This window comes from Leuciscus leuciscus, assembly GCF_965113295.1.
Source record: "Leuciscus leuciscus genome assembly, chromosome: 8".
Taxonomy (NCBI): Eukaryota; Metazoa; Chordata; class Actinopteri; order Cypriniformes; family Leuciscidae; genus Leuciscus; species Leuciscus leuciscus.
The window spans coordinates 18,830,896-18,845,115 of NC_138732.1; the positions used below are offsets into that span (position 1 = coordinate 18,830,896).

Here is a 14,220-nt window from a genome sequence, read left to right on the forward strand (position 1 = left end):
ATTTGGGATTCAAATTTTCGATGCAAATTTTCGATGCTTTAAATGTACTAAGACTACAATATGTCTTATAACCAAGTCAAACAGTTAGTCATCTGTAATGCTGCTAATAACCGTGCTATTATGAATATATAAGAGTAATCATTTGCAGGCTCAGATGACTCAACTTAAAATGCAATTCTGAGCTTGAGTACTTGGATGAAGCCTGTGACCACTCTTATCAGATGGAGTGGCCTGTGCAACAGGCCCCAAGATGCTCTCTCTCTCATAGAGCGCCAAGGACGGAGCAGATAAATAACACTGGGCTGACATTTGGGGTTGGCAGCGGAGCCATAGTGACGCGTCACTTTCTCTATCAGCTCTCCCCACTGCCTGGAGGAGGAGGAAGCACCCAGTTACTGTAATTAATGAGAGCGTGTCTTTTCTTCCCTTTTTCTTCTTTTCTCTATTTCATGACTCAAACAGAAGACCCTCGACAGGCCATGTTCTGTTATTGATAGCACAGTGGCCACAGTTAAGGCTGTTGCATCATTTGGTGGCAATTTCCACAGCATGTCTAGACAAATTTTTTCCTCTCTGAAAGCAATCATCCATCACCACGCATCCACCAATCATACCGTAAAACAACATTGGTGTAATTTTCCCCCACTTTGATTCTTTCACTAACACCGGGGGCCAGACGGTTTAACTGAGGAAAAACTCTCTGTACATGTTTTTCATCACTCTCTTAGCATGCAATATGTTGTGTGGAGCTTTTTAGATATAAATATTTCCTATTTTTAAGACCCCAGTAGTTTGACAAACACAGTTTACTCCTTTAGTAAGAGATGAAATCATCATTATTTTGGTCCACTTTCCTGTATTTCCCTCTGCTACAACTTTTTTGGAGCATGTTATCATATAGATTGCCTCAAGCTTAAGCTGCAGTCACATTTACCATTCCTCAGCAAAGTTTTGCAAGCAAAATCCAGTAGTTTCAATAGGAATGCATGCTATTGGGAGTTTCACATAATGGTGAAAAAGTTCCACACGCAGATTTTGCTCATGTTCAAGTTGGTCACGCAAATGTGCCGTGTTAACCAACAAAAAACTGCTTGGTTTTAAAGTGACTTCTGTGTGAAATTTTGCTGAATTTTTGCTAATGTAACCGGATCCTTGCAGACATGGACTAAAAGTCACAAAACAAATTTTAGTTTTTGAGGCTTCTCTTTCATTCCTGTGTTCTGCATTAAAGAAAAATGAAAATTCGGTCATCATTTACTCATCCTCATTTAATTCCAAATCTAAATGACTTTTTCTTCTGCAGGACATAAAAGAAGAACATTTTTAAGATTTGGTTACTTTTGACTTCAATTGCATGGACAAAAACCACTGAGACATTTCTCAAAATCTTCTTTATGTTTAACAGAAGAAAAGTCATACATGTTTGGAACAATGTGATGGTGAGTTTTACATTTTAGGATGAACTCTCGTGTGTTCTCCGCCCTGGGCTGGCCTGCCGGATGAAATCTTACTGGGGTCACCATTAATAACTAATGCTACTGTCTGTCATGGCCACTAGCTAAAGTCAGCTTTCGCAACTTTATTTTACAGAAAAGTGTGTAAGAGCAAACATCTACTCACATACATACAATTTTGTCACAGAATTGTTCTTTACGATCGCTCATTGTTATTTCTGAGTACCCCATTAGTCCCGTACATCCCGAGTATATGCAGAGGATTTTCTTTAATTATAGCCATAGAACAACTTAACAGTTTGATGGTGTCAAAGTCTTTGATACCCCTTGACACTGCACACTACGCACTCACGTACATCCACACAGGTTAAAGCTGTGACCCTCGGTCAGTGTGTACCAAACAGAACTGAGAGCGCTGCTAATGTGTTCCTCCCCCGTCAGAGTATGACTCATTGTTTTTCACCACTGTTGTACTCTTCATGCCTGCAGAAGCTTTGTTATCTCTATAGCCACACACACACAAAAACGAACATCACAAATCTTCATTCCTCTCCTCTTTGTTACTTTGAAATCATAGCCATCTTGATTCTGAAATACCCTGAACTCAGTGTAAAGATGAAAGCTCAGGATTGTAGTCATATTATGGAGATGAAATGTGCTGTTGTTGTTGTTATTATTTAAATGTTTATGCATTTTGCAAACACTTTCATCAAAGTGACTTACATTGCATTCAAAGTGACTCACATTACACATTTGATCAATTCATGTGTTTGCTAGGAATTGAAACTATAACTTTGGTGTGTACTCTTTGAAGTAAAAATAAATATTATTATTATTATTATTGGTGTTGTTGTTGTTATAGATAATAATCATTATTATTTATTAACCATAACTTTGGTGTATACTGTTTGAGGTAAAGGAACACTAAATATTATTATTATTATTATTGATTTGGTTCAAATAGTAATAATAAATATTATAATTATTATAGTGAAGTCAAATTTATTTATATAGCGCTTTTCACAATAGATAATGTTTCAAAGCAGCTTTATAGAAAATCACAATGTCAGTGTTTATACTATCTTAATATCTTAATGCATTATTGTCGGATTTAGCAAATCAGAGCTGGGCAATAATATAGTTTAACACATGCTCATTGATTACTGATTCAATTGATGAATGCAGTGAAAAACAAAAAATACAATACGTTTTTTGCAGTTATAAATAAGGCTTTATATAGTGCTGTGTTCTCCAAAATGAATACTGACCGCTGTTTTTTTTTTTCATCTTATTTGTTGGTCCATTTCAGATCATCGAGCTGGGGAAGAACGTGAAGAGTTATCACTACATCCTAGCAAACCTGGTAAGCAAAAAAAAAACACACAGCACTCATTTCAGCACTATGAGAGATCTCATGACTAAACCTCAGCATTAGGCTTTCAAATGCCACTGGACTCTTGATATTACAAGTGATTTGCATATTTTCACTACTGACCAATCGTAAGAAGATGCTCACTATGACTAACAAATGAGATGTTATATAAACGTTGCCTGGAGAACTGCTCTGTGAATATGAAAAACTACAAGTGATTTCTGCAGTCTTTGTCTGTATGTGCGCTCAACGTATGAGAACGGAGGGCTAAATTGATTTAAACAGAAATGATGATAATCGCAGCATTAATATGCTGTGGTGTGCTCCTGGATGGCACACTGCTGAGGATTTTAAATTAAACTGGTCTGGACGTTTTGTTAGATGTAATTGTAAATGATAAACGATAAAGGTTGCAAAGCAATAAAGAAAGATTTGCAACTGCCTGCGATTTCCATAATGGCCAAATTTTAAGAAGTGAGCAAATTACTCCCAGTGTCCTACGACGGGGAGCTCAATTCTATTTACACTGTGTTTGCGTGCGTGTGTGTGTGTGTGTGTGCGCGCGCATACATGGACGTTTGTATCTGAGTGAATGCCTGTGTAAGCTTCCCCTCTGTGTCCAAGCCTTTTGGGTAAAGGCTAGTTTCTATAGTAACATCACCAACTCGCTGCACCACATTTACAGGGATGCCAAGCGGAAAAAGATACAACTCCATTCACTCAGTCGAGAGATAAGAACACCTGCTACAAGTACATCCGAGAGGAGAGAATGGGGAAATATCGAATTGAGTCAAAATCAATCATCATTTTAAAAATCCAGATATTCATTCTTAAAAAGATTGATATTTTACTCTTTTAGAGGATGCATGAGTGGCTCCTGTTATTTTTTAAGATCAATATTTTCATAATAAAAAATTTAGGAGGTTCACTGTAATGTACCAGCATTTCCTCCATGACCTTTCCATCTTTAGCACCACGGTAAAATATTATATTTCACAGTATTTGACTGTTAATGTGTGGTCACATTAGCAAAATATGACCACGGGGTGAAATTGCAAGCACACTAGTCAACAGTCACGGCCGAGTCAGACTGGTAACCCGAAGGTTGTGCGTGACGTGATTCGTGAACCGATCATCTCTTCTGATTTAATTACAACTAATCATGAGTTCTTGTTGAAGTAACTATTAATTCAGGTATTAGTACATGATTATTCATGCCCTGTTATTGTAAAGTGTTACCATAAATTATCCTGGGGGAGGATGCCCCTAGACATATTTATGTACAGATGACTCTAATGATCAATTAAACAAAAGAGGAAAAAGAGGAGCTTACTCTTTTGTTTTTTGCAGTGTTGTGGAAATATCCTAATGGTGTAACACAGACAGAGACTGTGCACGCTTTCATAGGAGGCACGTCCACCATATCTCACATTAAGTCTTGTGCTTGACTGATGTGATTTGAGAACTTGTAAGGAGAATACAGGTGTCTTTACCCAGAATCTTGCATTCCTTAGATCATTCACTTGGTTTACAGTGAGTTTGTGTAGGATCAGATGTGCAAAAGCCCTCTCTGTAGTTCTAGAGTGGGAGGACCGCCTACGCCTGAAATTGAGAATAATTACGCTGAGCCAAGAGAACAAGACTGGCAAAAATGAACGAAATCTGTCAAAAACCTGTAATCAATTATAATAGTCACATACAACTGAAGGATATCATCAGTGGTGCCCTGTTCCAGGAAACAGGATGTCACTGTTGCTATGAGAGCAGATAGTTGACATGAGAAGGAATGCCAAAAGACGTGCAGCTGAACGAAAAAAAAGAAAGCAGAGAGATGCAGCCAATCATGAGAGAGCAGTGGCAGCCCTTCAGAAAGCAACTTGCTGTTGTAATCAGTAATGACTCCTGGCCCCATTTCTCCTCCATCTCTCGACTGGTTATAGACTCGTAGAGTCCCTTGCGTGATGTCTAACCAGGCAGATTCAATTCAAGGCAAACATCACTATTAAGATTAGGCCTACTAACTCCTGCTAAATCATTCAACTTAGTTCATCTTGCATTTTAACTTTAATTTCATCATTCAATTTAGTTGTCGAACATTTCAAATTTTCGTTGATGTTCTCAATCTTATTTATTAATTACCAAAAAATATTTTTAATTATTTTAGTTAACAATAACAACACTGCTTCAATGTAGGCTACTGTAGTTGTTGCGAGTATTGGGCTACAGTTGGACCTATGAGCTAGTGATTATAAAGTTAAAGAAGTGAATGATTAAAAAATATATAACCTGTCAAAATCAGAAATTTGAAACATTTATCTTTCTGAAATGAGAGTTTTGCTTTTTTGAAATTAGTGAAAGTTTCATTCTGCAAACTGCTTGACTTTGTTTTCTCCTTTAATTTATTATAAATTTGTTTGGTGAATGAGCTCTTGATTGCCTTCAAAGACTGTAGTCATGTTGATTGAGGGAAGAACGTGCCATGTTTCAGACTTGAGAGCTTGTGATGACATGCGTCCCAGTTGTGCGCTCAGTAACAGCATGGCATACGGTATGTGCAGTGATGCAGGCAGCCTGTGTATCTCTGATTGCCTTGTTCACTCTCACCGCAGAGAGTGATGAGGCTGTGAAACGAGGTTGTGTGACGCTTCAGCCCTGAGGCCAGCCGTGTGATAGCACATCACTCCAAGAATTGATTTGATGTTACAGGATACTTTGAGTTGTCCCTGTGGAATGGTAGGTTCCAGTAGGGAGACATTTATATTGGTCAGGGTTTTTTTATTTTTATTTTTTTATAAATGGGTCTTTCTTTATAAATGAAAACATACACTAGCATTCAAAAGCTTGGGTTAGTTATGTTTTTATAAAAAAAAATGTTTGGTTAAAAAATTCTGTAAAAACAATAATACTGTGAAATATTATTTCAATTTATTTCAGTTTATATATATATATATATATGTGTGTGTGTGTGTGTGTGTGTGTGTGTGTGTGTGTGTGTGTGTGTGTGTGTGTGTGTGTGTGTGTGTGTGTGTGTGTGTGTGTGTGTGTGTGTGTGTGTGTGTGTGTGTGTGTGTGTGTGTGTGTGTGTGTGTGTGTGTGCTGTGTATATGTGTGTGTTTTTAAATGTAATTTATACCTGTGATGGCAAATATGAATTTTCAGCAACCATTACTCCAGTCTTCGGTGTAACATTTCTCAAGAAACATTTCTTATTATTATTTAATGTTGAAATCAGTTGTGCGGATTATAAAAAAAATGTCTGCTTCTTTTTTTTTAAGAAGCCCTTGGTAAATGTTATACATTAATGTTGAATAAAAGTATTAATTTCTGCTAAATAAAAAACTGACCCTAGACTTTTTAACATTAGTTTATAGTTGCCTTTATATTTTTGCTAAATATATTTTCTAGCGTTGGGATCATTTTTTAGGGGTGTGTGGCACCATAATATTTAGGTTGACAGCCTCTCCTTCTGCATATTTAAATTAGTGGGCAACCAATATGGGCCAACATTGGCATATGGGACTTCCCTGCGGTGCCATTTCATTTTTGCCTTTCAGTGAGGATGTCAGAACGTGATATGTTTGATTGCCCAGTCGACACTGTCAAATGTAACAAATGTCCTAAAGATTTGCAGCATATCATATAGTCTGACATAAAAAAAACACATTGCACGGTCTGCCAAGTATACTATTCAGTCTTATGATTCTGAACAGTAGTTTATGTGTGTGTGAGGGTATGTGAGGTAAGACACAAGCGTGAGGTCATGTTAGAAGTGTAGTCAGTCTTGTTCGTTGTCCTACGGAGCAGATGTTCCCAGGGTACACAGGGACATGTTACTGCTCCTGGGGGACCAAGCGTGTTAAGGGATAAAAGATCAAAGATCAACACACTTACAGCCTGACAAGGGCTATTACACTCAAAACTGTGTGTGAGACACACACCAACGTAGTTTGTTGTTGAGCTGAACACAAACTGATCTTTAGTACACAAACATTTATATTTGAGTTTATAAGAGTAAATAGTCAGCTTCATGAAATGAAACATTCCTTGTAATACTTCAGGTTAGATTCAGTTCGGTATGATCTCTGGTACGGAGAGTGTGTGGGCTGCTCTGGGGCAGCTTGCCTCAGCTGATAGGATTGTGAGAAAAGTCCTTGAATTACTGAATAGAGCCATTGGGATTAAAGACAAACCTCCAGAAAACTCTCATGGTGTGCCACTGTTTTTTTTCTTTCTTTTTTACTTCAAATTCCTATTCACAGCTCCTGCATTTTCCAGCACCACATCGGATAACAACCGAGCTTTCTTGGATAACCAGCCTCAGTGGATGAGAGGGATTAGCCTTTTTCATTAAGTGATTGACCCAACCATTCTTTCCATTATAATTTTAAACCCTGAATTACATTTGACAGCACTCCACAGGCCCGGCCTCATGCTCTCTCGCTACACTTGACCATTATTGTGGAAATGACTCCCTCTACTGCGAATTCAACCTGCATTTCTTGTCGAGGTCTCACGCTGGAACTTTTTTTTTTTAACAATCGCAAGGGATTCGTCATCATATTTAATCTCAGATTGGTTTCCCTTTTCAATTGAGTCAATTACTTGCCTTTAATGATTGGCATTTGGTTGAAATTGGATTCTTATCTTCTTATTGACTATGGAAACCTTCTGCTCTACTGTAACTGAAATCACAGTATGTCATGCTAACATGTTTTCTGTTCTCCTGCAGGGATTTCTGGACATCGACCTGACAGAGTTTAAGAAGGGTGAGGCGAATGTAACAGGCTTCCAGCTGGTGAACTACGCAAACCCTAATATTAGTAGAACAGTGCAGCAGTGGCTGGACTTTGAAAACAAAGATGCCAAAGTTCCCAAGCGAGGACTGAAGGTACATTTCACCATGTAAAGAATGAATTCAAACCTGAAGTAAAAAAACAAAAAACATGTAATTAGGTTTATATGCATTATATATATATTAAACATATAATGTGTATGTACATTAAATAAAACTAAATACATTAAATGTACTTCTTTATGCAGTACACTGGAGCTCTCACATATGATGGGGTCAAAGTCATGTCCACAGCCTTCCAGAATCTCCGCAGGCAGAGGATAGATATATCTCGGCGCGGAAACGCTGGAGAGTGTCTGGCCAACCCACCAGCACCTTGGGGCCAGGGCATCGATATTCAGAGAGCACTTCAGCAGGTATCTTGCCCTGTTGGGACTGCACACAGATATATTTTTGAATTAACACATTGTTCACAAACATAAACGTTCAATCTGCAAGACTGACACTGGTTCTAATCTATTCTGAGTGCACAAAATGAAACCCCAATAAGCAAATTACATCTTTATTTTGTCTCATAAAGTTCACATTGATTCACCAACGAGACCATCACAATCAAATGTGACACTGCAGATAATAAAGCCTGTTGGCGATAACATTTATGCTGGTCCTAACAGCACATGACAAGTTATATTTACAAAGAGAGGGAAAGAACACCTGGCTTTGTTGCATTACCCTTAGGCAGATGTTTGTCTCTTCGCTTTGGGCAGCGTATGAATATTTAAGCGCAGAGCATAGAATTTGGCTGACGAGGTTGAGCAGAATTTGTTAGCACAAACCAAATGCGACTTATTGGAAATATTTTTTTAGAAATGCCCTCTCTTTGAGAAGCCATATACAAATTGGTATTTTCTTCCAGCCGTATCATTCGTTTTTTGAGTTCACTTTACTTAATTATAAGTGTGAGGAGGTCTAAGCAATGTAGTAAACTCAGTGTGTAGCATTCTTCTTGCAGAGGTAGGCTCTGTCACACAGTTGCCCACGGCTGTGTCTGCTGAGAGTCTGATGTGTGCTGGACTGAGGCAATTTGGTCCATCTGCTGGGAGGCTAGGGAGATTGATGTTCAACTCGGTCAATTAACTCCATCATTCGGCCTGGGAGACATTCTGTACTGTACACACAGAAGAGGCGCTGTGAGAGATGTACACCCTTCTGGGGAGGAGTACTTGAGAGAGAGAGAGAGAGAGAGGGAGAGAAAGAAAGAAATAAAGAAATAAATAAAGAAATAAAGAAAGAAAGAAAGAAAGAAAGAAAGAAAGAAAGAAAGAAAGAAAGAAAGAAAGAAAGAAAGAGAGAAAGAGAGAGAACGAAAGTCATCTTCTCTGTGTTTTTTACTCAGGTTCGGATTGAAGGCTTAACGGGACACATTCAGTTTAACGAGAAGGGACGAAGGACAAACTACACTGTCAGTGTGATGGAGCTCAGGCCGACGGGACCGAAAAAAGTAAGTACTTAAATATCAGGAAAAGGATTAGGAAGCCTCTCGATGTGACAGACTGTTTCACATTTCTCAGATGGATTTCTACTCTTATAGTTTAAACGAAACATTCACAGACTCCTGTATGGTTATTGTTTCAGAAATCCACTCTGGCCTAATAAATGAGCACTGTATTTGATGTAGTGTCTCCTGTGGGAAATCTCAGAAAGGTTTCTGATGATGCTCAAGTTCCTGTCCCTGATTTGATCTTTTCTCAGGTGGGTTACTGGAATGAGGATGAGAAATTTGTGAGCACGGCGGCCTACATGCCAGGCAGTAATGAGACTTCCGGACTTCAGAACCGCACATATATTGTTACCACTATTATGGTATGTCTTCAAATCATTTTTGTGATTTACTGGTTTAAACTTGTGCTGGTTTGAAAACACATTAAATGTTATACTACTGTTCAAATAGTTAGGGTCAGTAAGATTTGTTTTACAAATTAATACTTTTATTCAGCAACACGGGCACCTTCAGATTACCAGAGGCCCCTGGACTACCCCGAATACAAATGTCACGAGGCCATTAATCAATATAAACATTTCAATTTGTGCTCACGTATGTATAAATTCATCTGGCATAACTTTAGAAACTTTTCTTCCAATCTAATTTTTAGTGAACATCACTCTTGGTAGACATAGTTGTTTTGTTTTTTGTTTAAAAAACAGTCTGGTTCCATTCACAAAGCAGGGCTTAGCCGAAAATGCGGTTGTGATTTCTGAAAATTTACGGATGTGAGTTCGGTTATAGAATGTAGTTGTCACTTCTGTAATCTCCCATATATAAAAATAATTATGAAAAAAGTAATATTTTTGTGCAGCCAGTAGGCCCCTCCCCAGTGTAGGCCTCTGGGCTTCAGCCCATAGAAGCCAGTGCATTAATTCAGCAAGGATGCATTAAACTGATCAAAAGTGGCAGTAACGACATTTATGTTACATAAATCAAATATATGTTTCTTGAGCACCCAATCAGCATATGATTTCTGAAGGATCATGTGACACTAAAGACTGGAGTAATGGCTGCTAAAAATTCAGCTTTGCCATTACAGCAATAAATTGCATTTTAAAATGTACTTATATAGAAATCAGTGCATCAAATGTCTCTATTGATGGGTGTTCCAGGGCCCTTAGAATCTTCCTAACCTTCCCCAACATTACGGCGCCCCAAGGTCAAACAAAAATACAGGAATTTGGACAGAGCCCACCATCTCATGATTGTTCTTCTCCTTTTTTTTTATTTCTTAGAATGGCTGATGCATCACCTCCATGTTTTTATCCCTCAGTATGATGGCGGTAATGCTGTTCTGTGCAGATAAAAGCATGAAGGCTCTTTTGTGCTCTGTCTGTAAATGAGACATTATTGCTCCTCCAGCCACAGTGTTTTCATCTTATACTTAAAGGGGAACCGTGGATTGAATTGCCAGCAGTGGACAAAAGATTAATTTTCCTTTTCTTTATCCTCGTCTTCTTTGAGGCGATCTTTGGGCTTAGCCTGCGTTTTAGCGATTCTGTCGCAAGTTAGGCTTCAGAGGGCATTTATTAACCTTTCATATGTGGACTACCCGTCTCTTTCCAAGCCAGAGAAAGGGCAGAGTGAGTGGACCGGCCTCCTGATGGAAGGATGTTGGGGGAATAGGTGATGGGGTGGGGGGAAACAGTAATGGATCAGCGTGTGGGTTAGGGGCTAAGCGCTCACAAGGGTGTTGGAGGGATTGCAGGAAATAGTCTGAGCTATGCTGTTTGTCCAACAGAGACTGTTTATCAAAGAGGCTGGAAATAGTGGCATCACCACGGGTGCTCTAAAGAATGATCTGTTTCTCTTGAAAGACAGCATGTACTGTAGGCCATCTCGGAGGTCTACATTAGCAGGTAATATGGTGCCACTGTTCAGGTCTGTTTCAGCTGCATTGCAGCACAGCTGGGTTCAAATGTTTTGTTATACTGAAACATTTGCAGATATGACATTTTGAGGTTTGTTTCTGGAAAAGCTGTTTGGCAAAAAACGATATATTTCTATTTGCTTTGGCTGTGTTTGCTTTCAGTGTCAATCCTATGCTGATCAGCAAGGGGTTCTTTTCTATTCTTTGTCACCTCACTCTATTTTTCTTTCCCTCCTCTATACGCTCTCATGTTATTTGTGAGCTCCTTAGAAAAGTCCTGTTACTGAGTGAGCTGTCAGCAGGGCCTCAGGTGGCGTTTGTTGTAATCTCCTCAGGATGTCCAATCTTTCTGAAATATCACAATTGAACTGCTAACTCATATTACAGACCTTCCACAAATAGAATCACCCTACACGTTCTACACAATTGCTAGCCAGGTATGTCCCTGATGCTAAAGAAAAGTCATCTGAAAATAAACCTGTTAAGTTCACCATGTTCTAAGTAACAAACCACTATTTCTTATCTGCTTTGTCAACTATTTCTTACCCCAGCTCTCAATGTCTTAATATATGGTTTCCATCTTGTGTGTCCTGACTAGGAATCGCCATATGTCATGCTGAAGAAGAACCATGAGCAGTTTACAGGGAATGATAAATATGAAGGTTACTGTGTGGAACTGGCAGCAGAGATAGCCAAACATGTGGGATACCACTACCTACTCAAAATAGTGGCTGATGGGAAATATGGAGCCAGAGATGCTGAGACCATGATGTGGAATGGAATGGTGGGAGAGCTTGTCTATGGTGTAAGTGCTACATCTTATTTTCTTCCTACATAAATCCAGACCCGAATATCAGAGTGTTAAGGACGAATGCCAAAGAACACAATAGCTTTTTTTACCAGTTATGCTACTGATTAAAAAAATTGCTGTCATAAAATCTCAATCATTTTAATTAGCATTCCACTATTGAAAATCGAATCATTATTGTACTGAGAAAACCCGACCTCATGAGAAAAGGTTTAGCAATTGACCAAAAGGCTTCATATTTTTACCTAAAGCATAATAACACGAAATGAGAAAAAAAAAATCCTCCTGGAAAGGCATTTACTGTAGATGGAGGATAGATTAGAGCAGGTCCGATCTTCATTTACTTTGTCCTAGATCGACTTCTTCTACTGGTTCTACTGGTTCATGTGCAATTTAATAAAATATATTACAATATATACTTGGTATTTATTGCAATAACATCATAAATTCCTCTGCAGAAAGCTGACGTAGCTGTGGCCCCACTGACCATAACCCTTGTCAGGGAGGAAGTCATTGATTTCTCCAAGCCTTTCATGAGCCTCGGCATCTCCATCATGATCAAAAAGCCCACCAAGTCCAAGCCTGGTGTGTTCTCTTTCCTGGACCCTCTGGCCTATGAGATCTGGATGTGTATTGTGTTTGCCTACATCGGCGTGAGCGTGGTGCTTTTCCTAGTCAGCCGCTTCAGTCCCTACGAGTGGCACGCAGAGGACTATGACGACGGAGCTGAACAGAACCCTAACCAGCCCTCCTCGTCATCCGCCCAACCGGGTCAGGGCCAACAGAACCAGCAGAGTCAGGAGCAGAGCAACGAGTTTGGCATCTTCAACAGTCTCTGGTTCTCATTGGGAGCTTTCATGCAGCAGGGCTGTGATATCTCCCCCAGGTGAGATGCCAATTTGTGTTTTAGTTCAACGCTTCCCAACTGGTTTTGCTTTACGATTTTAAATTGGACATAAAGCGACAGCTCAATACTGAAATTGTTTATCACACAATAGTGAACAAAAATGTAACACATCACTCTAAAAAAAACGCTAGGTCATTTGGCAACCCAGTGTTGGGTAAATATTGTACAGATCACATGGTGAGGGTTTTTTCGTTTGCTGGGTTGTTTTTCCCCCCTTGGTGCTGGGTCAAAGAACCTGATGTTGAAGGTTATTCATTTATAAATCACTGTGCAGTGACTATGAAATGGCCTTGTGTCTGTTCCAGTTCATTAAATGACAATTTAGACCTATAGAGAGCTACCATTGGAGTCAATGGAGCTGTATTCACTGCATGTGCTCGGCAACTTTGTTACAAATGACAAGGATGTTACATTGTGTCTCAGCCCTGGAGTGTAGATCTGGTGTATGCTGGGATTGTAAGACTAGCGTTCCAAACAGATATTTGCTGCAAAGTACATCTATTAAAGAAAAAAGGTATAATATGAGACTACAGACGTTTTCAACTGTAATCATTTGATTACACAATTGAAAACAATTGAATTTCATTCAGTAAGATAAGATTCCCCTCTGGAAGTTTTCCCTCAGAAGAACAGAACACAAAATCACTGTTGGCAGATGTATGCAGTTTTAACCGGTTTGGCACAGACTACCCAACATTGTGTTGCACCGATCCAGCTCTGGTTGGATGTGTGAAGGAGTATGTCAGTAAAATTGACAGGAGCTGAGTTACACAAATACCCAGTATCTGAGTAAAAAAAAGATTTTTTTTATTCTAGATATTTATTAATTGGTTTATAATAGTTTCTTTTTATTATTATTGGTTCATGCACTCAGTTTATCTTTGTTGCAAATAATCTCCTATTCAATGTCATTTTTTTTTACTTAACTTTACGAGTACGAGTATGACGTCATGTCATGCAACTTGTCCATGTTGGGATTTGTCTAATTTTGCTTCTACCAGTACCAAGTGACAGATGAATTGCAGCAAAATACCATAAAGTTTGTTTGGGCACACACACATAGATGTCAGTAGAAAATGAAAGTGAAAGCAATTTCTTTTTATTAGTTGGTAAGCTGTTTATTTTGCTCTGGCACTGCTACACTATTACATGGTTAGTTGCATTTCATTATGATGATTTCTTCATCATGTCTCGTTTTATGTTTCGATTTCAGTTTCAAATGACACAAAGGTGCGCAGCAATCATATATCGTTTGCCGAAGATTTTTTAAATGTTTAAATGTCTAGTGATTTCTCAGCGGTACTGCTGTTGTGTTGCTCTTGGCAGATTACTGATATGTGCTTGCAGTTTAGCCATTTCTCATTTGCACAGCTGGTTTGTGGTATATGGCAGTATTTCTAAAGATCAAATAGAGTTGCACATCCACTTGGACCGGACACAGCAAGCCTAATTCCACAGTGTCTAATGAGAG

General features: G+C 38.8%; 1 protein-coding gene across 5 annotated transcripts in view; it reads left to right on the plus strand.

The window, feature by feature from the left end:
* gria1a (glutamate receptor, ionotropic, AMPA 1a) overlaps window positions 1–14,220 on the plus strand; it is a 75,785-nt gene that overhangs the window by 30,072 nt on the left and 31,493 nt on the right. For all 5 annotated transcript variants that reach the window (XR_014208152.1, XM_082177972.1, XM_082177973.1 and 2 more), the window contains exons 5-11: window positions 2,764–2,817; window positions 7,556–7,714; window positions 7,867–8,034; window positions 9,015–9,119; window positions 9,371–9,481; window positions 11,633–11,839; window positions 12,301–12,728. Coding sequence is in view for 4 of the 5 variants with exons in the window: in XM_082177972.1 (XP_082034098.1) it covers window positions 2,764–2,817; window positions 7,556–7,714; window positions 7,867–8,034; window positions 9,015–9,119; window positions 9,371–9,481; window positions 11,633–11,839; window positions 12,301–12,728 (1,232 nt within the window). In the remaining variant the exon portion in view is untranslated. The remainder of the gene's footprint in view (window positions 1–2,763; window positions 2,818–7,555; window positions 7,715–7,866; window positions 8,035–9,014; window positions 9,120–9,370; window positions 9,482–11,632; window positions 11,840–12,300; window positions 12,729–14,220) is intronic.